General features: G+C 47.8%; 1 protein-coding gene across 1 annotated transcript; it reads left to right on the top strand.

Moving 5' to 3' along the window:
• Positions 1-16,014: 16,014 nt before the first annotated feature.
• LOC119403056 (solute carrier family 22 member 7) lies at positions 16,015-17,313 on the top strand. Its single transcript, XM_037670006.1, has one exon. The coding sequence runs from the start codon at positions 16,015-16,017 to the stop codon at positions 17,311-17,313; it is 1,299 nt and encodes a 432-aa protein (XP_037525934.1).
• Positions 17,314-21,543: the final 4,230 nt, after the last annotated feature.

The raw sequence follows: 21,543 nt of genomic DNA, 5'->3' as shown, positions 1-21,543 counted from the left end.
CAGGACTAGTGGAGGCAAGAAGTGCACAACGGTATCGGGGGTTCGTCCGCAATTTCTACTGGGTATGGGAGATGAAGGGCTGCCTGTTTTTTAGAGGAGATGGGTGATGGCTTGGTGTGGAATAATTGAGCGACTCTCTGTATGGCCAGGCGAGACAAATATTCCCCGTTTTATGTGTGCCGAAGCTGCTAAGGTGTATGTGCCACAGAAATTTGGCAATCTTCACTACCGACGCCATGTTAGAATTAAGTTGTCCGCGGGCAAAAAAGGTTAATTGCCCAGGTAATTTTCAGTGGTGTAATAATGAGGGGGAGGGAAATAAGGAGGGGAGAGGGCAGAGACTCTAGATTTTGGATAAGTCAGAAAGAAAGAATGTCCGCGGTTTTGCTAAAGATGCTTTGATTTAGCAAGTAGTAGCAGAGGCCTTCAATACTTTTATTAGTCATGACGTTTCCACGAAAGTTTGATACAGGGATAAAAGCTTCCGCTAGGGGCGCCCTCGTCCGTGTGGGGCATCGGAGCGGCGCCGGTGCTGCTGTTCTAAGGCAAGCGTCGGAATCGAAAAACGTGATCAAATGTACCCGTGAACGTTGATTATATCGTCAGAATGATATTACCTTTTAGGAAATTCGGCGAAGCTCTGATACAGAGCAATATAGCGTCGAATGCGGCTCTGGAGCTCTAACTTTGACAGCAACAAACGCATGCTACTTCCGCTGTGCGATATACTACCGCTATAAAAGCATCTTTCTTCCGTTCTCCTCGAGCATCTAGTAGACAAATGGGGATGATTCGGAGTCCTTCGAGGACTCTGGCGGATCTTAATGCATCGCGGAAGTGCAGCGGTTGCAACTCTTGACCGCGTATATGAAATCTTTGTCTATTCGCCTGAAGTTTTTATACGAAGATATGTTAAAGCAGCTTCGTATTTATCGAACCAACAGTCAGTTTGAAAGGACCAGTGCACTGAATTTGGCAATTGAGGAGGACCAAGGGACAGTTCACACGGCTTTTCCTTGGTTTTGGTGTTTTATTTTGCGGTATTTATCCCTGCGGTACCGTGACACGCCTAAAGTGCGGTAGCTCATGCAATAGTGTGCAGTTTTCCCACTCCTTCTTTACTGATTTTTAAGGCGGAAGCATCAGATGCCTCATTAAACGCGAAAACTCACTGTCTGCGCAGACGGCGTTCCGCTTCGGCGGTGTCAACGCGAGTGGGGCAAAAAATCATCATCAGGTGATGACGTCACCATATGAGTCCATCATGACGTCACATATCGTCGGAATTTTTTACTTAATCCGGACGTCCCACGATTACGTCATCCCAAGGCATCGTCGCTTTGCATTGCCTCCATGATCGTTGCGCCGATCACGGAGGCAGTGCGAAAACAGGCGAGGTGCCGAAAGCATGCAATGTCTGGAGGCACTACGAAAGCACCTTAGATGCAGGCAGCTTCGGAGGGTGGCGAGGGAAGGTCAATAAATCTGATGAAGAAAAAAAAAGCCGGCAGATCCGACGCATTGTGGGAATCGATGTAATGCGAAGCAGCCAGCAAAGAGCTGCATACATCGTCTTGTATGTCACTAAGGAAAATGCGTGTCATGGTTTTCATGTTAACTCCTATTATTTATGTTCGTCACACAGTAACGTCACGCAATACCAACTTCGGGGTAGATCAAGCTAGCGAAACGGCCGCCAGCGCACCATGGCGTGGTAGGTAAGTCACGCTGTACATGACATGTGTGTCATGAATTTCATTTTAACTCCTATTATTTATGTTCGTCACACAGTAACGTCGCGCAATAAGAACTTCGGGGTAGATCAAGCTAGCGAAACGGCCGCCAGCGCACCATGAGCGTGGTAGGTAAGTCACGCTGTACATGACATGTGTGTCATGAATTTCATGTTAACTCGTGTTATTTTTATGTTCGCCACACAGTCACGTCGCAAGATACCAATTTCGGTGTATATCAAGCTAGCGAAACGGCCACCAGCGCCCCATGAGCGTAGCACGTAAGTCATGCTGTACATGACATGCGTGTCACGATCTGCTATCTTGCATAAGATCTGAAATACGTAAGGACAGAAATACTCTGATAACGCTTTCAAACTTGCAGCCAAACACTTCCTCACGCTCCTTGAGGCACACAGAACTTTGGCATGTACCACGACCGCAAACAAATTGGTTTGCAGATGATGCAGTCTCGCGTCCCTCAGGTTTTCAATAAATTTCATCTCACGATTGGAAAATTGCGTGTACTTTCGAACAATGACTTGCACGCGCTTCTTGTATAATTGCCTATTATCATCTGGTGTCTCGCTTCATTTAGTCATACATTTGCACAAGCTCATACCGAACTCTATCTTACGTGTTCTCTTCAACAAATATTACTGTTGTTACTTTCGTGTGCATTGTTTTGTTGTAATATTTACTTCTCCTCAACTGTCTGTTATGACTTTGTTTTGCAACTCAAAGAGCCTTTGTGTACATGTTTTATTTTGCTTCTGCTATAGTGTCCGCTGCTGGGTAATGGGAGGTGGGGCCAGTCAAGCTACTTGCACGTAGATTTTTTCCCACCTTCCCAACCACATCTCAAGTGCAATTGCTTTTGTACTTTGTGTGGCAAAATAAACCAAACTTCAAACTTCAAAATTTTCATGTTAGCTCGTGTTATTTATGTTCGCCACACAGTCACGTCGCAAGATACCAATTTTGGTTTATATGAAGCTAGCGAAACGGCCACCAGTGCCCCATCAGCATGGCACGTAAGTCATGCTGTACATGAATATGCGTGTCATGATTTTCATGTTAAATCGTGTTATTTATATTCTTCACACAGTCACGTCGGAAGATACCAATTTTGGGGTAGATCAAACTAGCGAAACGGCCGCCAGCGCACCATGAGCGTGGCACGTAAGTCATGCTGTACATGACATGCGTGTCATGATTTTCATGTTAACTCGTGTTTTTATGTTCGTCACACAGTCACGTCGCGCAATACCAATTTCGGGGTAGATCAAGCTAGCGAAAAGGCCGCCAGCGCCCCATGAGCGTGGCACGTAAGTCATGCTGTACATCACATGCGTGTCATGATTTTCATGTTATGACTTGTCATTTATGTTTGTCATACAGTCATGTTACGCCATACCAATTTTGGTGTACATTCGATTACCCAAGCGACCAGGAGAGCACGAAGTCGTAGGCGGCTAGATAGATAGATAGATACGCTCAAAGTCGCAGAAGTTCGCTAAGAAATGCTTCGCATTTAAAAACAAGAACATGGCTTTCGCCTTCGAGTCGTCTTCGGCGAATGCATAAGGGACGCTGTGAGCTCTTTAGTTGCGAAATCCACTTAAATATTTTTCTTTCTTTCCGGTATTCGTAAGCTTCTCGGTCATCATATGGTGTTGACTACATCGACAGTTCGCGTGTCAGAGCCGGGCTTGTTTTGCACGGTGGTTAGGTAGTGTTTATTTCTACACCAAATTCAAACCCTATGAGACTAGCACGTGCAACCATATATTTTTATTTAGTTCAGATGTTTCCTCGAATGCACATGCACAGCACATATCTTGTGTGTATATTATAAGTTTTTGCTGCGTAAGCGAGCGAGCGCTGGACTTTCTCGCGCGAGACAAATACGCCATAACGCCGCCGAATATCCTTGGCGCAGCGTCCAGCAAGGGCTTCAGAACATCTCGCTGAGACGTTACAACAATACCTCCGACTAGCCGCTGGTCCACGCGAACAATGTCACTCTCATCTAAGTGTTTTCCCTGACACGTACATGTGGGGAGTGAAATGTGAAGCCACCCGTTTTAAACGCGAAGCATTTCTTAGCGAACCTCAGGCACTTTGGCCGTTTCTATCTACGTATCTATCTATCTATATATCTAGCCGCCTACGTCTGGGCGCTCTCCTGGTCGTCTTCATAACTTGTGATATACCAAAATTCTCATAGCAGGGGATCAGTGTATGACGAACACGATGCACTGGTCATGACATGAATAACGCAAAATAGCTGTCGCGTACGTCAAGAAACCCTTTCTCTCAGTCACGTGTGGCACATACCCGTATACCAGAGTTCACGTTATGCGGGTATGTGCCGCAGGTGGTACAGAGTCTCAACCAACACAATAACCGCGAATACACACATTGACAGGCAAGGAAAGTGATAATAATAAGTGTTTGGGTTTTATGTCGCAAAACCACGATATGATTATGAGAGACGCCGTACTGAAGGGCTCCGGAAATTTCGACCACCGTGTATTCTTTAACGTGTAACGAGATAGCACTGTACACGGGCATCTAGCATTTCGGTTCCATCGAAATGCAACCACCGCGGCTGGGATCGAACCCGCGACCTTCGGGTCAGCAGCCTAGCACCGTAACCGCTACACCACCACGGCGACGCGAGGGAAGTGACGGAGATGAACACAGAACACCTCTGGAAGACGCTCAACTACCATTCACTCGTCCACGTGGTCCACAACGTGGATGACGTTGATTACGCAAAAACCAGGATCAATGCTTCCTACAAGAAATCTGCTGAGAGAAGCAGGCCTCTCACCATTACCGGTGACTTGAACATTGATTTATCAAGACCCAACAACGCTTGGTCCTTACACTGCGTGAAAGACGGCCTGGTTGTGGACAGGGCATCAAAAGATCTCTCTGCCAGGTCCACCACACAAGGCATCATAGATCATTTCATTGTAAGAGGCATCCAGAATTTCCACCAGCTGCACTACACCTCGCACTTCACTACACTTAGACTCCTCATAGCCACGATCACAAACGGATCCGATTAACAAGTCTGATTGAGCTGCTGGTGTTCACTGATCACGGTGATGATGACTTTGTTGAAGAACTGTCAAGAGCCCCTTCCACACTACACACGGGTTCGTGAAACGTGCGTACGTTCTCCGTCATAACAGACAAGTATAGGCTTCTAAAGCTACGTCGAGCGGCGCCACAGCTCTTATCGCAACTCGGGCATCCATGGCCACAACACTGCCGACCCCGCTTCCGCGCACGCGCAGAGCTCTCAGATTGCATATGTGGCGTCACAATGTAACTATAGCTGACTAGCAGTGCAGCGTCGTTACGCAACAGTAAACAACTGGTTATATATTATATATGCGACTCTTCGACATATGAGTGTGCGTATACCACTTACACATTTCGCTTGCGTCACTCCGTAACGTTTCGATCAATGCGAAAATTACGCCACAGTCACCATCCCTCGCATGCTTCGCATAACATTGATTCCCACGATACGTGGGATCTGCTGAATTTTTTTGCCGTAGCGCGCTTCCATTTTTCCCGCCGTCCGCTGTCTCTGGGCAGCCAGAACATGGACACTTTTTCGTCATTTTCCTTGTATCCTGATCGACACCCAGGTACGCAGCAGGTACGCGGCATCCTTTCCGACTTTCAGGCAAAACATACTAGGCACAGTACAGGACATAAGGTGAAAACTCAGCACTGACTTGCCATGATATTTCCTATTCACACCGGCAGCCGCCTTCGCTGCCGTCTGCCCGATTCCAACAGACTGAACGCAACGCCGCCCCGCGGGCGCCGCTCAGCGCAGAAAGCTCCCCCATAGAGTTACACCGAAGCTTCATGACCAGTGAATGCATTGAAGGACTCTGGTAGTACTAATCGTGGCTAGGCTTGGCTATTATTCTGTTTCGTTCGGTTCCCTACACTTCTCACGTGTTACGTGATTTTGGCGGCAACATGTCATGTGACTAGTTGTCACGTGCTTTTACGTAATGTGGTCACGTGACTAGTTGTTACGTGATTGTCTGTAATGTGTCTAGTTGTTACTTCATGCTACGTGATTCGTAGTCGCAGGAGTAGCTGATAAGTGGTGTTACGTGATTTTAGGCACGTGACTGGCTACCTGATTTTACTTCATTTTAGTGGGGTGACAAGATGTTACGCGATGTTTTAGTCAACTGACAAGTTGTTACGTGAGGTTGCGTCGATTTTAGGGGTGTGCGAATTGTAAATTTTAGAAACGAATCGAATAAGAATCGAATAGGGTGACAATGAATGAAGTACGAATACAAATTGAATACTATTCGAATAGTTTTGGAATAGTGAGGCAACGATTTTTAAAACGGTTGTATAAATTAACAGTACTTTCTTTGTAACAAATATTGACAAACATTGAGAAAGGAACGTTACGATTGACACGAACCGAAAAAAAAATGCCACAGCTCTGTAAACTTCGGTAAGCTCGTGTAAGCCTTGACAGCCCAGAATTATTTTGTTAGTGTAAGTTGAAATACAGTGGTTAGATCATAGCTCAAGGTGGTACTTTGTTGCCACTTTTTATAAAATAAAAATGAGACATTAAAATTTAACAATGTTTGTTGAATCAACATCATGAATCTCATGATGAGCACTGCAGATTGAGGACACTTTCGCTTGGCGACGCTTGAGTGTTAAAAAGGAGCACCTTGATCTGTGATTAGTACGCCATCGATAGTCCCGTAATAGCCTGGGCTGCCTATATCTTGGTAATCCAATAATTAACGCAAGAAAAGTACTTCCTCGATGTTCCGATGTGTTGGTCATATGGATTTTTTCCCCAGTGCTGATTATTCGAAAAGTATTCGAAAAATATTCGGCATTTTGAATGTGTGCTATTCGATCCGAGTATCCAATCGACTAGAACACTATTCAATTCGTTATTCAAGATTTTTTTAAGTGCGAATGCACTTTATAAGCGACCCTGAATCCGCCGTCCCATAGCAACGGCGCGAGGAGCGGAGAGGAGCGTCTGTAGCAACGGCGCAGCGACGTCACGCCCCACGTGACTGCGCGCGCTCCGCCCTCCGCTCCGTGGCTGCGCGCGCACCGTGCATTGCCTGTGGTGATGAAGGCCGGCGGCGAGACGCCGAACGAAAGCGTGCGAAGCGAGCCGAGCACCCTGAAGCCGATCTGGCGCGGGGGCGCGGGGACGCGCGATGCGTGAGCGAGCGCGGGCCCTCGAATTCGATCGGCCGGACGCGCGCTTCAAGCGAGACTTCCTGGACCGCAGCTTCGGATATAGCTGCGCGGTGTGCGATCGACTGTGGTTCGACAACAACCTGAGCCCCATCTCGGGCGTGCGCAACGCCGCCAACAAGTTGAACGCGTTGCGGGTTCTTTGGAACGAGTTCGGAAGACAGATCATCATCATCAGTAAAAGTGCTTTGCACTTAAAAACGGCCAGACCTCCGTGGGTCGGCTGGCGCGTGCTCTCTCGCTGCCGTCTCCTTCGCTCGGCTCTGCAGTTTAGTCGCGCGCGCCCCTCATAGCATCACCCCGTGCTTCGCACTTCCTCATACTCCCCTTCGGGGAAATGCGGGTTTTTATTGCGATAGCAATTATATGGACAGTCTCGGCTGGATTTTGCCGTCGCCGTCGCCGCCGTCATGCACCGTATATGTATAAGTATGTATATATATATAAAGGCCCCCAAGAAAAATAACTCAGAAAAATGCTTCCGAAGCTCGGAATCGAACCAGGGACCTCTTGCCCCGCAGCGAGCGGCGCTATCCACTACGCCACAAAACGCAGATCCTCCACGTAGCTAACGGCGAGCGTTATATACACACCATTTAGCGCTGGACGTACTCAGAGACAGCAGGCGATAATAAGTGTTTCTTCATTACCAGCGAGGTGGCGCTAAGAGCCCGACGGGCGCATTTAAAAGTCGTCGGCGAGCTCGCTCGCTTCTTCTTATATTTGCGCATGGGAGAAGCTTGCCCTTCCGCTGTCTGCTCGCGCGGTTTTCTCGTGGCGAGGGGTAGAGGAATGTTTCACGCTTTCACCGTGATGTCCGCGCTCATGTTACGGCGCGTACGAATGTCACTCGAGCTCAGGGACGCCGCCAAACGAACAAACAGAAGATGAGCGCGCGAACTATCAAGTGTCACAGCTCGACACTTGAAGCACGCTAGTTTCTTTCGCTGCTTCGGCCGCCTTTGCAACAGAAGCGCTGTTCAAACTGAGACTATCCATTGGCGAGCCTCACTTCGTATAGCATTAGTTCCTTGCTATCGCATTCATTGCTTCGCCCTTGCGGCGAAACTGTGACTTTTTTAATATTCGCTCACCTCTACTTATTTTTTAGTCAGGTGATTATGTGTTGCGTGACTGTTATTCCCATTAGTGGTTGTTACGTGATGTTACGAGATTTTAGTAATGTGACCAGTTGTTACGAGATGTTACGTCATTTTTCGTCGCCTGACTAATTGTTCTGTAATGTTATGGGATTTTTAATCACGTAACCGACACGCCCATCACAGTTATTGTATTCCACGCCGTACAAATAGACGAACGTGTTGTGGCAACGAAGAAGAACATGAGGATGAGGACGAAGAGTGCGCGTGTCGGGTCATAAAGACAATTTCCACTCGCTCTACCGGGCGCAACAACAACTTAAACGGCTCTGCTGCTAAAATTCCAGTAAGATTTCTGAAACTCGCATTTATCCCATAAACTCCACAACTAATGAGCCAACGTGACCCTGCTCCGTCCTTTATCAAACGATAATGTTATAAGCGGTCACTGATACGACCAGTTTGGCCGATACAGTAAAATACCACTTGAACGAACGTCAGTTAAACGAACTTTTCAGTTCTACGAACATTTTTTAGGTCCCCCGCCGAAGCGCGATTGGACCCAATGCTAACGCATTTCAGTTTAACAAAATTAGCGCGGAGCGCATTTCAGTTCTACGAACATATTCTGTGACACCATCCAATGCCTCTCAGGCCATATTGATCAGGATTTGTTTGAAAGACTGGGTACAGACAGCGCTTTGTGTTTTGAGGGCTATATCATCTGTGACCCTCGAGTTGAAGCATGTGCCACTCTGTCTACAGTAGAGGTGGTAGCGAGCGTCCTACCTCAGGAAGAAGAAGAGAAGATACAAGTACTCCTTGGAGAGGAAGCACCAAGAATTTCAGCTAAAGAAACACTGATGTACTTGGAAAAAGCGAAGTCTTTCACAGCCCAGCAAAGTGTTGCGCCGGAAAAGGTTTATGAGAGCTGGAGCACAATGAGTGAATTTATGACCACTGCAACCATAAGTGCACAAGTGCAGAAAAAGATTACTGGATTCTTAAAACTTTAGAATTAGCGCAAAGACAGGACGAAGGAAAATGACACACGGACGGGCGCTGACTGCCAACAGAAATTTTTATTGACGAAACCAAGAATAAGAGTAGACGAAAGAGTAAAAAAAAAACGATATGGTTACAACATTTTTGTCACGTGCATTACGTCAAATAGCTGATTTCTTTTTCTAGCAATTCGAATGACGGAACGCTTATACATCGATCACCCCTTTGGTGGATGACAAAGGCCTCAAATATCTCCTGCGCGCGCCTTTGACGATAGCGTTTTAGGATGGTGACGTCAGACAGACTGGGGGTGCACCCATGACTGGCACAATGAGTGGCTAAATTGCTACCGATACCAGTCGTTAATGAATTTGCACGTTCGCGAAGCCTACACTCTAAATATTTTCACGCGTAGCAAGCGTGAGAGGGGGGCGTGTTTTTGCACGCTTGTTCTATGCGTGGTGTGCTTTCACGCTGAAAAAATCACGCTTCCTGAGCGTGACTTGCGGGATGCATAACGCTTGCGAAGCGTGAGTGGGGGCGATTTTTTGCACGCTTGTACTAAGCGTGGTGCGCTTTCACGCTAAGCGCACCACGCTTGCCAACCGTGACTGCCAACCTTTTCAACGCTTAGAGAAGGTGTTAGAGAGGAGTTTTACTTACTTAATGCGGCGTTCTCCCGCTCCTTGAAATGCCTTTCTGACTGTCAGAAATCATCCAAAAAGAAAGCTGAAAGAAGATAATATTTGTTGTGCTGTATGGGCTTGGCGGCTTCTTGAAGAGTATACATACTGATGCCCGGCATTAATTAGCGCATTACAAAAATTAATTTTTCCTTTTCATCTTGCACATGTGCAAACTGTAGAACGTGACACTGCGAGAGGGTAAAATGAGCTTGCTGGCTGAAACATAAATATGGATTTCGGTTTATAGTACAGAGAGTAGGCTAGAAATAAGAGACAAGCTTTCATTATTTCACTGGCTACTCTTTCCATGTTGTACCCAACGGTACATATATACGCACAGCTCAACATCGGCAGTGCGGTCTGTATTTACGGTGCAGCTAGCAAGCTCGTGTTCTGCAGAACCAATAGAATGTTCCCGTGCCCAATATGAAAATTGAAACTTGATATTTGTAATTAGCCATTTAATGTCGGGCAAACAGCATATATACCCGCCAAAGAGCCGCCAAGCATCAACAAATACAGCACAACAAATATTATCTTCTCTCAAATTTATTTTTAAACACTTTCTGACAGTCAGAAACACATTTTATAGAGCAGGAGAATCCCGCATCAAGTAAGTAAAAATCCTCTCTTACACCTTAACTAAGCATTAGGAAGGCCTCGCGTCACGGATCGACAAGCCTCACACCGCGATTGCGGCGTTAGATCTTCGTTATACACCGTTCAGAATTTAGTAGTGTTAGCAGAATGAAGGCGTTCTCGATTGTCTCAAACTTTCATAAAGCATCTTCCACAGGTGCATCTGGCGAATCCTACAATTAAGCCTCTGATGTGCATGCATTCTTTCGAGGCGATTACTTATATATACGGTAGTCTAGAAATTTGAGTGAGGAATTTTGCGCGGAGTGTTCTGACACTTTACATTTTGAATCAAAGATAAGGGGTTAAGTAGAACGAAATATTTACAAGAATTTAAATTTGAGTAAAACTTTTATTGACCATAACTTACAAAAACGCTTCTTTTTATGGAAGAGCAATCCAAGAAAAAAACACACAGGAACTGTAAAATAGGCGCTAGATGAATTTTGGATGTCTCTTTAAGCAGCACATAAACTTTGATGTGTACTTAACTCAAACGAAGTGTAGTTTCGTGAACAAATACCGTAGCCTTTTCTGCGCCCATGGAATTTCGTCGATGCCGGCACGTCTAACGACTGCTTGAACGAAGCCAAGCAACTGGCCAAAAGCAGCCGGATAGGCAAGGTCCTTGACGTAGTACACACACAAACAAAGCACCAGTGCTTTTTCCAGCGACGTGTTCGGCTGTAGCTTCATGGTTTCGCTGGGCTCTTTGCCGCATACAAGCTCCTTCACGTCGCCCCACACAATGCACGGGCCAATAATGTCTACGGGTGAAACCTGGCAAAGATAAAAAGGAGAAATTAAATTGGTACCTGATGGAATGAACCGTTGTCCAATTTCACTTGGTTCAGAACTACAAATTCATGAAAATGATTTTGTCGACAAAGCTCACATTGCGACTGCGGCGTTAAATCTTCTGATACACTGCTGAAAACTGAGTATAGTGTCAGAAGAATGATGACGTTATGAATTGCTTCTGAAACTTTGGCTCTTAAAAAACTATTTTACTCACCTTTGAAATTAGGGCCATTTTCGCGAGCCTTGGCCTCAGGTACGCATCCACCTCTGTGTACAATGGGTCCGCTAAGAATGACACTGTCGCCACTGCAGGCAGAATTTTGCTGAGGCTTTTGACATTCTCCTCCATAGTGCTTAAAAATATCAGTTCACTTTCAAAGGCAAGCTGAAAGAGAAAACGTGGAGTTAAACTTCATGAACACAGAATACAGCGCAAATCAGCAAAACTTCGTGGCTCTTTGTTGATTTAATTATAGTGGCATTGGGGGTCAGCAAAAACAGTACAAAGGGGTTTTGATGTCGTAAAGTCAAGTATAGTTCGTACACCGGCAATCTGTTTGAGCACGAATGAACAAAAAAAAGTGAGTGCTCCAGATTACACTGGGCGCCAATAAAATCTTCTGAAATATGGCAATCTGAAGAAATAAAGAGGGACATAAGAAGGTACAGGACTGTCTTACCAGTTCTTCGTTTAGGAGATAAGCCGGTAATACCGCCACTGGTGACGTGGTCCTCAGGATAAAGGATGCTTTTAAAAGTGCCTTCACGCGGGGTGCATCTATTCCGCTTTCAGAATGTCCTTCTTCATCTATTGTCTGCACAGATCAACAAATATAAATTTCACAGCGATAAATATAATTGCGAGTGTAAGACGAGTGCCTCTTTTTGAACCCCATACACTCCAACAGATCTTGCGAGCTTTTCAATCAAACGTTCTTCCCTTGACAAACGAACTGCGTTGGCAGAACCGTTAGTCCTTCTCGAGACTAAATGCAGAGAGGTTAACCGTATGTTTGACATCCCGTATGACGCAACTGTAAGCCCCAAAGAAAGAACATTGTGGTGCAACCGTTCGTCCATAGAGAGGAACAGCTGCAGGAAAAAAAAAGATTTGTGCCCGCGGTGGGAATCGAACCGCTGTCTTGTCGGTTGGCAGCCGGGTGAGCTAAGCACTCTTCCGCAATTATAGTGTTTGTGGAAGTAGAACTCAACTCGACTGTGAACATGTGCACTCAGCGTGGTATCTCAGACATATTCATCCATTAGAAAGAAAACCGTTAACCTGGGGATCGTATACTGACCACATTTCACTGCGAATTTCAGAAACGGCATTCAAAATATTAGCTATTAGTTACACCACTGAGTACCATACGAAGCACTTCATTTTTTGTACTCGCGACTATTTTGGGCTTTTACAGTAAAAGGTGCAAGCTCGAATTGACTGTTTTGACACGTATGCTCTACCTGAGGCGCTTACAAAAACAGCTTTTCTGTAATTCCGCATAATTTTGCTATAAGATCACAACATGACTGCAACAGAGCTCCATTCTTGCTGCCGCGACAGCTAGCTTACCGACCGCCGAGGCACTGGCTCCACGTAGTGGACCGTAAGGTAAACTGTTTATGCTACCTTACGGTAACGCAAATATTAGGGAGTTTTCGAATAGGGGCCCCAAAGAAATAACGCCAAGGCCGCTGCGCATGCGCGAGACCGAAACAGCTTCGGGTTTTGCGTTGGGCACGCTATTTCGCCAATTTAGCGGGAGCCCCAAAGTCTGCCCCAAAAGCTTTGCGTCAAACAAACATGACCGCACTAACTTCGAAGCGACGGCTCTCGGCCAAGACCACGGTGACCTAGAATAGGGGGAGTGCCCAAATCGCCGCGGACCCTATTCGAAAACTTTATAACTCCTGCTTGACCCAAAGCGAGCCGACGCAAGAGGCCTTGGGGCCCCGAACGTTTGGGGCAACTATTCGAAAACTCCCTATTAATTTCACACAAGTGCGACTTCACCCAGTAGCCTCAAATTCCTGAAGGTGACGCAATCGTATCTTACTATAAAAGGCGAGGTTGTGGCATAAATAGTTCGCCTGTAACCAGAGCGGTCTCTTGGCAATAGCGGCTTCAAATAATACTTATGGACTCATGCGTTGCCGACTCACATAAAAAAGCGAACTTCAGCCTTGATGTGCAGCAAAAACACACAATTTTACTGTGGCCTTAACGCGCTTGTTTTGCAGGATATGGCACAATTTTAACGCTTCGTAATGTACGCATCGACTACATGAATTTACGGCATACAATATATTTTTGGTCATTTTCGAGGCGCTCTGCGGAGGACGGAGGAAGCAGGCGCTGTTTATTCACCGCGCGAGGCGCCAGGCGGGCCCTTTACCGGCGTTCCGCCTCCTGGCCCGAAAATGGCCACCGCCGCGAACCGCGACGCGGCCACGAAATTTGGCGCCGACAAGCCAAAGCTATGGCCAAAGCTAACGAGCGCTAGACGCGGGGACCGGTGGATACCCGACGGCGAAGTCAAAACGGCTCACAGCCACGGCACCGAGAGGAACACTCCTTCCTTCTTTCTTGTCATCCTTCCCGGTCGATCACACGACCCGAGTGAAACAGAAACTCTCGGGCTGAATCGACATCACTTTCTTTACTACAAATACTTTCATGAGCAATTACTCAAGATAACCACGTCACGTGGCTACGAATCCGGCATCTAAAGTTAATGTTGGCTCTGATGTAAGTGTTCGAGCCAAAACTACGCCGCTATGACACGAAATGGAGATGTTCAAAATGAAAGTACGTGAATTACATAGCCCTAAATTTTCGCGTTTCTGTCCGTCATACTGTACACAGAGAACTTGGCCTGATACTAATGTCAAGTTCAGAGGTCAATAGGAAGAAACGTCACTGTTGCGAAAATAGCTGTAAAATATATAATGAGCAAACACATTTCAAAATATTTGCTTACCCAGGTATTCCAAGCGGCCGTGAATGGCAGGCGAGTGCCCGCAGTATGCACACCATCCGGCCGGAATAGCAGAGTTCGCAGTGAGTGGCGCCGTGTCGCGCGAGAACTCCGGGCAGTCGCATTCGATGTTCTTGCATCTACCGCGCGGCACACCACGTAGGTCAATCGATGTCAAGTTATTCATGACTTCACCACTTTTCAACACCACAAAGCGAACCCTCCGCACAGTACACGCTCGAAGGCAGAGACGATGCACAAAGAGCTTGCTAAGTCAATGACTCCAACGACTCTAACCCCGTTTTCCCGCCAAAAGCATATATCGAAGCGAGCGCCACCTTTCAAGGCATTCGCGTGAAAAACAAAAATAAATGAAAGCAGGCGCAAATTGCAGCAGCAAATCAGGGGCGAGTAACGGCGACGTCGCACGGCTGTCTTGGCGATTGTATGAGGATATATATACGCGTGATGAGGAGAAGCGCGATCGGCGTCGCAAACTTTTCCTCAGCGTGAGTTTTCCGGTTCTCACGCGTAGAATCCCGCATCACGCGTAAAATACAGCGAATGTGCGTGTCCTCGAGCGGCGTCACGCTTGGGTGGAGGAAAACAACGCGTATTTTGAGTCACGTGGTACATAAAACGAATTTTAGGAGGCCGAGGGGCGCGTTTCACGCTTACTACGCGTGAAAATATTTAGAGTGTATCATTGATGCACCTCCCAGTCTGTTTCACGTACACACTGCCGCACAAGCACGGAATCTCACACACGACGCATGTCGCACACTCGGTGAATGGCTTGGCGTGCCTCTTCGAACAGCTCGCTCTGCTGCCTTCCCTTTCGTTCACACGGCGACACATGCCGCCCAGCAGGAAAGGTGCTGAAAACACCACACGGACACCGGCACGTCCAGCCGCCTTCTTGACCCGATGTGAAACACCGTGTACGTAGAGGACCACTGCCACATTGCGGTTCGGCTCTCGTTCCTCCCGAGTACGACGCCCCTGTACCTCCGTCAGCAGCGCCTCAGCCAATGACACAAGCAACTGTCGCGGAAATCCTGCGGCCAGCAGCCTCTCAATTTGGTTTGAGAAACTAGGGTGCACGAATTGTACGCAGGAGCGGGATAAGGCATTCCTTATGGCGGACAGTGCAATGCCTCTTTTCAAAGACTTCGAGTGGGAATGCCTTATTCCGCTCCTGCGCACATTTGGTGCACACTAGTTTCTCAAACCATTTGTTTCCAATACAGGTGTCCCACAGAGATCTGGGCTCGCACCAGTTCTTTTTAACGTGGCCCTCTTCGAACTGGCATGGAAGCTGGTGGTAATACACCACGCAAAATACATCATGTATGCAGATGACATCATGCTTTGGTCAATGCACGCTGAAATCAGCTGTCAAGAACAAGCTTTGCAAGAGGCCCTCGACTAGCTTATAACAAAATTGCAATGCTTCACCTATGCAAAATGACAAACTTTAATCCATAGTCATCACAGAGGTGCTCTCTGGTGGAAGAAAATAATGAGCACATTTAGGGCTCGCGACCAGGCGAAGGTGGCGAGCGTGCGCTGCCTACAAAGAAGAAGAAGCGTTCACTTCTGCCAGTCAGCATACGTCGGCTCTCGTCTGAAATATTTTGGCGCGTCGAACCCGACGAGCAGCACCTGAGATCTGGGTGATGGATCTTTGTTTCTCACTCGGCTTTCCCGTCTCGACTTGCGTACAAGCGAGTCCTTCGACTGCGAGGAATGCTTTGGCCATGGCCCTTTCCAGAAGCGGATGCTATTCCTGATTCTCCTGGGAACATTCAACGCTCACTGCCAAGCACTTGTGGTGTCCCTCATCACCGGCGACGTCGACCACTGGTGCAAGCCGCCCGATGGCTTCAACATCTCTGCCACCGAATGGAAGCATATCGCCATACCGATGGAGACCGACGGAAGTTTCAGCCGCTGCCGCGTCTACGAACGCTGCAAGCCGCTCGCTAAACATGACACACTGGTAGACCGCCAGGGCATCGGTGCTGTAACACTCTCGGAGGAATCATGGTACAACCGATGCTTCCCTGACCAAGTGCAGGACATCAACAGCACGCGCGACGCTCCTTGCGAAGCGTGGGACTACGACGTTCGCACTGCTGAGAGCAGCGCAGTGAGCACTTGGAACATGGTATGTGACCGCCGGCTGATGCGGGTTGTCCCCGTGGCCTTGCAGAGCTTCGGCAGCGTTGTTGCTCTCGTCCTGGTCGGAGCCTTCGCCGACTATATTTCTAGGAGAACATTGCTGCTGGGATCGGCCGTTGCAATGCTTACGTGCACGATATCCACTTTCGTGGCAGCGGGATACAGGTATTACGCTATGGCTCGTTTCCTAGCCGGATGCAGCGTGGCCGTTAACGGAGTTTTCACCTACATAATCCCCTTCGAGTCGATGACGCACGCTCACAGGCCGCAGCAGGTCCTCCTCCTGGCCGTCATAGGCGTGGCTTTGTCCGAGGTATGGACCGTCGTTATCAATCCAGTCGTTATCGACTGGCATCTGAAGCAGGTCATCTACCTCGCCCCGGCAGCTCTGATCCTTCCCGCGCTGTGCTTCGCGCCAGAGTCTCCCCGATGGCTTGTAGCTAAAGGAAGGTTGGACGCAGCCGAGGCGGTTATGATGCGGGCGGCCACCATCAACAACTTTCCGCTTCCAGCAACGGCGTGTCTCGTGCAGAAGCTCAAGGAACACCTCAAGAACAATGCGGGTTGTGAAAGCGTCTACAGAGACGACTTGCTCGACGCTGGTTCCTTGAGGTGTCGAGCGCTGGTCCTGTTCGTCCTAGGTTTTTCAATATCATTTGTGTTCAACGTCGTCGCCATGTCCGTGGTTCAGTACAAGGAGTTTTGGATCCCGGCCTTCACGGTCGTCATAACGCTGCTGGCGTACGTATTGATGCACTACCTCATCACCGGCGTCACCCTCGTCACTGTACTAAGCGTCTGCTTCGTGCTCGTCGGCTGCATACAGTGTGCACTGAGCATCGCGGGCCGCCGCCACGTTGTCCAAGCTCACCAAGGCCTTGCTGGTGCTTTCTAAGGGCGTCTCGAACGTATTCTTCATCCACTGTTTGACGTACGTCATGGAGCTTTTCCCATCGGCACTTCGAGCTGGCCTAGGCTGCTGGACGTTCGCTTGCTGTGGCGTCGCAGCCATGTGCGCCGTTTCGATCCTCGTTCTGCAGCCTGCCGGACACGAATACGTGGTCTTCGCCATGACGGCGCTGTTTCCTTTCGCGTCCCTACTCATGATCCGTGATCTGCCGAAAACAACTGTGGTTGAGGAAGCCAAAATCGTGGCCCGGGGCCTTACAGACTCCAACAGAATGTGCATGGTCCACATGAAGCGGACGCTGGAGGATAAAACTCTGCGCCAAACGTCCCGAGTGCCAAGCATCGAAAGCACCCGGTCATCCAAGAGGAAGAGACCAAAGAGCACTGGCCGCAGCAGCTCTGGAAGCTCTAAGGCGTGTCCTCGGTCTAATACCGGACAAGCGCCCGAGTGAATTCAACTGAAGCTCAGTGCAAACACCGGATGTGCTTTGTTTTGTATTGCGACTAAGACTTTGTTATGATGTTTCGTATGACCTCCATTTGCGTTTTTTGAATGGTTTCTCACACTACGCCTATAATAAAAAAAAATGTCCGTAGCATGAAGACTCGTTTAAGTTGGAGCTTCGGTTTTAAAGGTTCCTTTGCCCAAGACCGAAGGGAATTTGTTCTTGGCGTCTTTACCTGGAGCATGCAGTACACTTTGTAGAGGCGACAGAAAACCATAACTCCAGGTATCATCGTTATTTTTTATCTGTTATCACAGATTGTCCGGGAATAGTCGAGCAAAGAATTGCACAACAGTGCCGGGGGTTTATCTGCAATTTCTATTGGGGAGAGGAGAGGGGGGCTGCCTGTTTATGAGAGGAGATGGGTGGTGGGTTGGCGTGGAAAAACTACAGGGAAGGTGTATATGGCTAGGCGAGACCAGTATTCATCCGTTCTATGTGTGCGAAAGCTCCTAAGGCGTACGTGCTGCAGAAATTGGGCAAGTGTCACTACCGACCACATCTGCACTGAGAAATCCGTTGTCCGCGGGCAAAAATGTTAAGTGCCACTGTAATTTGAAATGATATATGACAATGAGGAACATAGAAAGGAGGAGTGGAGAAGGTAGAGGTTCGTGATTTTGTGTAAATCAGAGAAAACTCCCGGCCTGCGCGGAAAGCGGAACACAGTTACAGCGCAAGCTGCAACAGCGGCATTTCCAGAGCCCGTTAAAAACTCTCTTGTGGCTACACTAGCAAGTACACTAGCAACGTACCCACTACGCCAGAAATAATAATTTTATTGCGATAGCAATTATATGGACAGTCTCGGCTGATTTTTGCCGTCGCCGTCGTCATGCTGCGTATATGTATAAGTATGTATATATACATCAATTCCTAAAGAAAAATAAATCAGAAAAATGCTTCCGAAGCGCGGAAGCGAACCAGCGACCTCTGAATTCCCAGCGCGGTGCGCTAAGCACTACTCCATGAAGCGTTCATCCCTCATGTAGCTAACGGCGAGCGTTATATACACACCCTTTACCGTTTGCAGTCCTCCGAGACGGAGGCGCTTATAAGCGTTTCTTCATTACCAGCGAGATGGCGTTAGGAGCGCGACGGGCGCACTTAAAGGCGTCGGCCAGCTCTCTCGCTTCTTGCGCAGGGAGAACCTTGCCCTTGCGCTGTCTGCTCGCGCGGGCGCTCGAACAAGCTACCGCAGTGTTCATGATTCTCAGCAGATGGAGCTACGTGGTAGCTTTCACTGCGTGTCGCGTACGTGTAGCTAAAAGTGTTTCAGATGTCGTGCACGTAACGTACGTGTACTTTTCACGTTTGCGTATGAGAAGTCCCTACGCACGTGAAATTAAAACTGTCTAGTAGCTGCCGGGTAGTGATGGACGCGCTGCAACTGCCGTGAAAGCAATGAATGCTATCGCATTCATTGCTTCGCCCTTGCGGCGAAACTGACTTTTTGTCAAGTTGGAAGCAACCACCACGACATTGTTCGTCATTCTGCGGAGAAGCAAGGTACCATCTGTAAGGCATTCTGTGTACATGTTGATGCGACGGTTGATGACGATGAAGAATTATGGCTGAACGCTTTGTAATTGGTTGGAAGCTTTGAACGACCCACTAGTGACGTAATTCGCTTGTTGTGACGCCTGGTCGTTATTTAACTCTCCACCACGTTTTATAACATGCGTTAACGTTAGACAGACAGAGAGAGAGGGAATTAACTTTACTGAGACCCCGAGGAAATAGATCATGGGAGCCGTATGGGCTTCCTTGGCAACCAATACAAGTGCACTTGCGAGGAACCCGCTAGGCTATAAACATTCACAATTTTTGTGCAGTAGGCAAGCAGCCGCTATGCAATTTTTCGTCTTTCTGCTGAGAACCGTGGTAGCCGCTAAACACGTGTAAAACATTATATGCACTTTGTTGATGCTGTTGCTGATGACGATGAAGAATTACGGCAGATTCCTTTGTAATTGGTGGGAAGCATCCAAAAACCCACTGGTTGCTCAATTCGCGTTGTGTGACGCCTGGTTACAGAATTGGCGTTTGGGACGCCTGTTAGTGATCTTACTCTTCTACCACACTACATTACATATGTTAATGTGGTTCCTTCCCGACATGAAGCCTGTATAGGGTTTATCGGTGTAGAAAAAACAAAAGACTATGTTCCTTCATGCTTCGCTAGGGTAGAACCCCTGCTTGCTATGAAGGTATTTTAAATCACAATATGTTCATCCAGTGGTTGACGGTAGATGTGTGCTTAAATGTTTATGGTGTCCTGCAACATATTTCTGTTGTCCCCGTTTGTGTGAGGTACAACCGGGAATAAAGAAAGAGAATGACATGGCTCCACAATAAATAAAAAGAAAGAAACGGCATTGCTCTGAGGTAGAATGCTGGGCTTCCACGCAGAGAGCGAAGGTTCGAACCTCGTCCCATCCTGGATATTTTTTCTTATGTCGTTTTTTTTCTTATTTTGCGTGATAGTGGGTACGGACCACGGCGGCGGCGGCGACGGGCAACTACGGCGCCGAAAACAGCCCTTGTTGTGGTGTCATAACAATTTTAGTAAAAAGTAGCGGAGTCATTCAATACCTTTACTGGTCATGAAGCTTCCACGAAAGTTTGATATTGGGACAGGAGCAGCCGCTAGCGGTGCCCTCGCCCGTGTGAGGGCGTCGGAGCAGTGGCGGCGCTGCAGTTCTACAGCACGTGTCGGAACAGTAAACACGTTGATAAATGTACCCGTGCACGTTGATTACATCATCAGCGTCATATCACCTTCAAGCAAATTCAGGGAAGCTCTAATACAGTGCAATATAGCATCGAATGCGGCCTTGAAGCTCTAAATTCGACGACAACAAACGCATGCTGCTTCCGCTGTGCGATATACTACCGCTATAAAAGCATGATTCTTCTGTTTTGTTAGAGCATCTAGTAGAAATATCGGGATGATCCGGAGCCCTTCAAGGACTCTGGCGGATCTTAATGCATCTTGGAAGTGCAGTGGTTGCAACTCTTGACCGCGTATATCAAATCTATATTCGTATACAACTGGTGTTGTATACAAAGATACGTTAAAATAGAGTTGTATTTATCGAACCAACATTCAGTTTGAATGTATCAGTTCACTGAATTAAGCCACTGACGAGGACCAAGGTGTACTTCATGCGGCTTTTTCCTGGTTTTCGTCTTTTATCTTGCGTTGATTTATCACTGAGGTGCCATGCCACGTCTAAATTTCGGTTGCTCATGCAATACTGCGTAGTTTTCACACCCCTTTTTGCTGTTTTTAAGGCTGAAGCCTTAGATGCCTCATCAAACGCGAAAATTGACTGTCGGCGCAGGCGGCGTCCCGCGTCGGTGGCGTCAATGTGAGTGGTGCAAAAAATCATCACGTGATGACGTCACCATATAAGGTCATCATGACATCACAGATCGCCGGAATTATTGACGTCATCATGACGTCATGCGATGACATCACACGGCATCGTCGCATTGAATTGCCTTCGTGATCGGTGGGCCGATCACGGAGCCAGTGCAAGGACAGGCGAAGTGCTGAAAGCTTGCAATTTCTCCGATCCTGGAGGCAGTACAAAACCACCTTAGGTGCAGACAGCTTTCGGAGGGGGGTGGGGATGGATCACAAGAAGATGGCCTGCGCCTTCGAGTCATCTCAAGCCTGTTTCACGTGCGAGCGACTGAACGAC

Source organism: Rhipicephalus sanguineus, chromosome 8, assembly GCF_013339695.2.
Source record: "Rhipicephalus sanguineus isolate Rsan-2018 chromosome 8, BIME_Rsan_1.4, whole genome shotgun sequence".
Taxonomy (NCBI): Eukaryota; Metazoa; Arthropoda; class Arachnida; order Ixodida; family Ixodidae; genus Rhipicephalus; species Rhipicephalus sanguineus.
The sequence above is the reverse complement of the archived record's forward strand: the minus strand, read 5'-3'. Positions and strand labels throughout refer to the sequence as shown.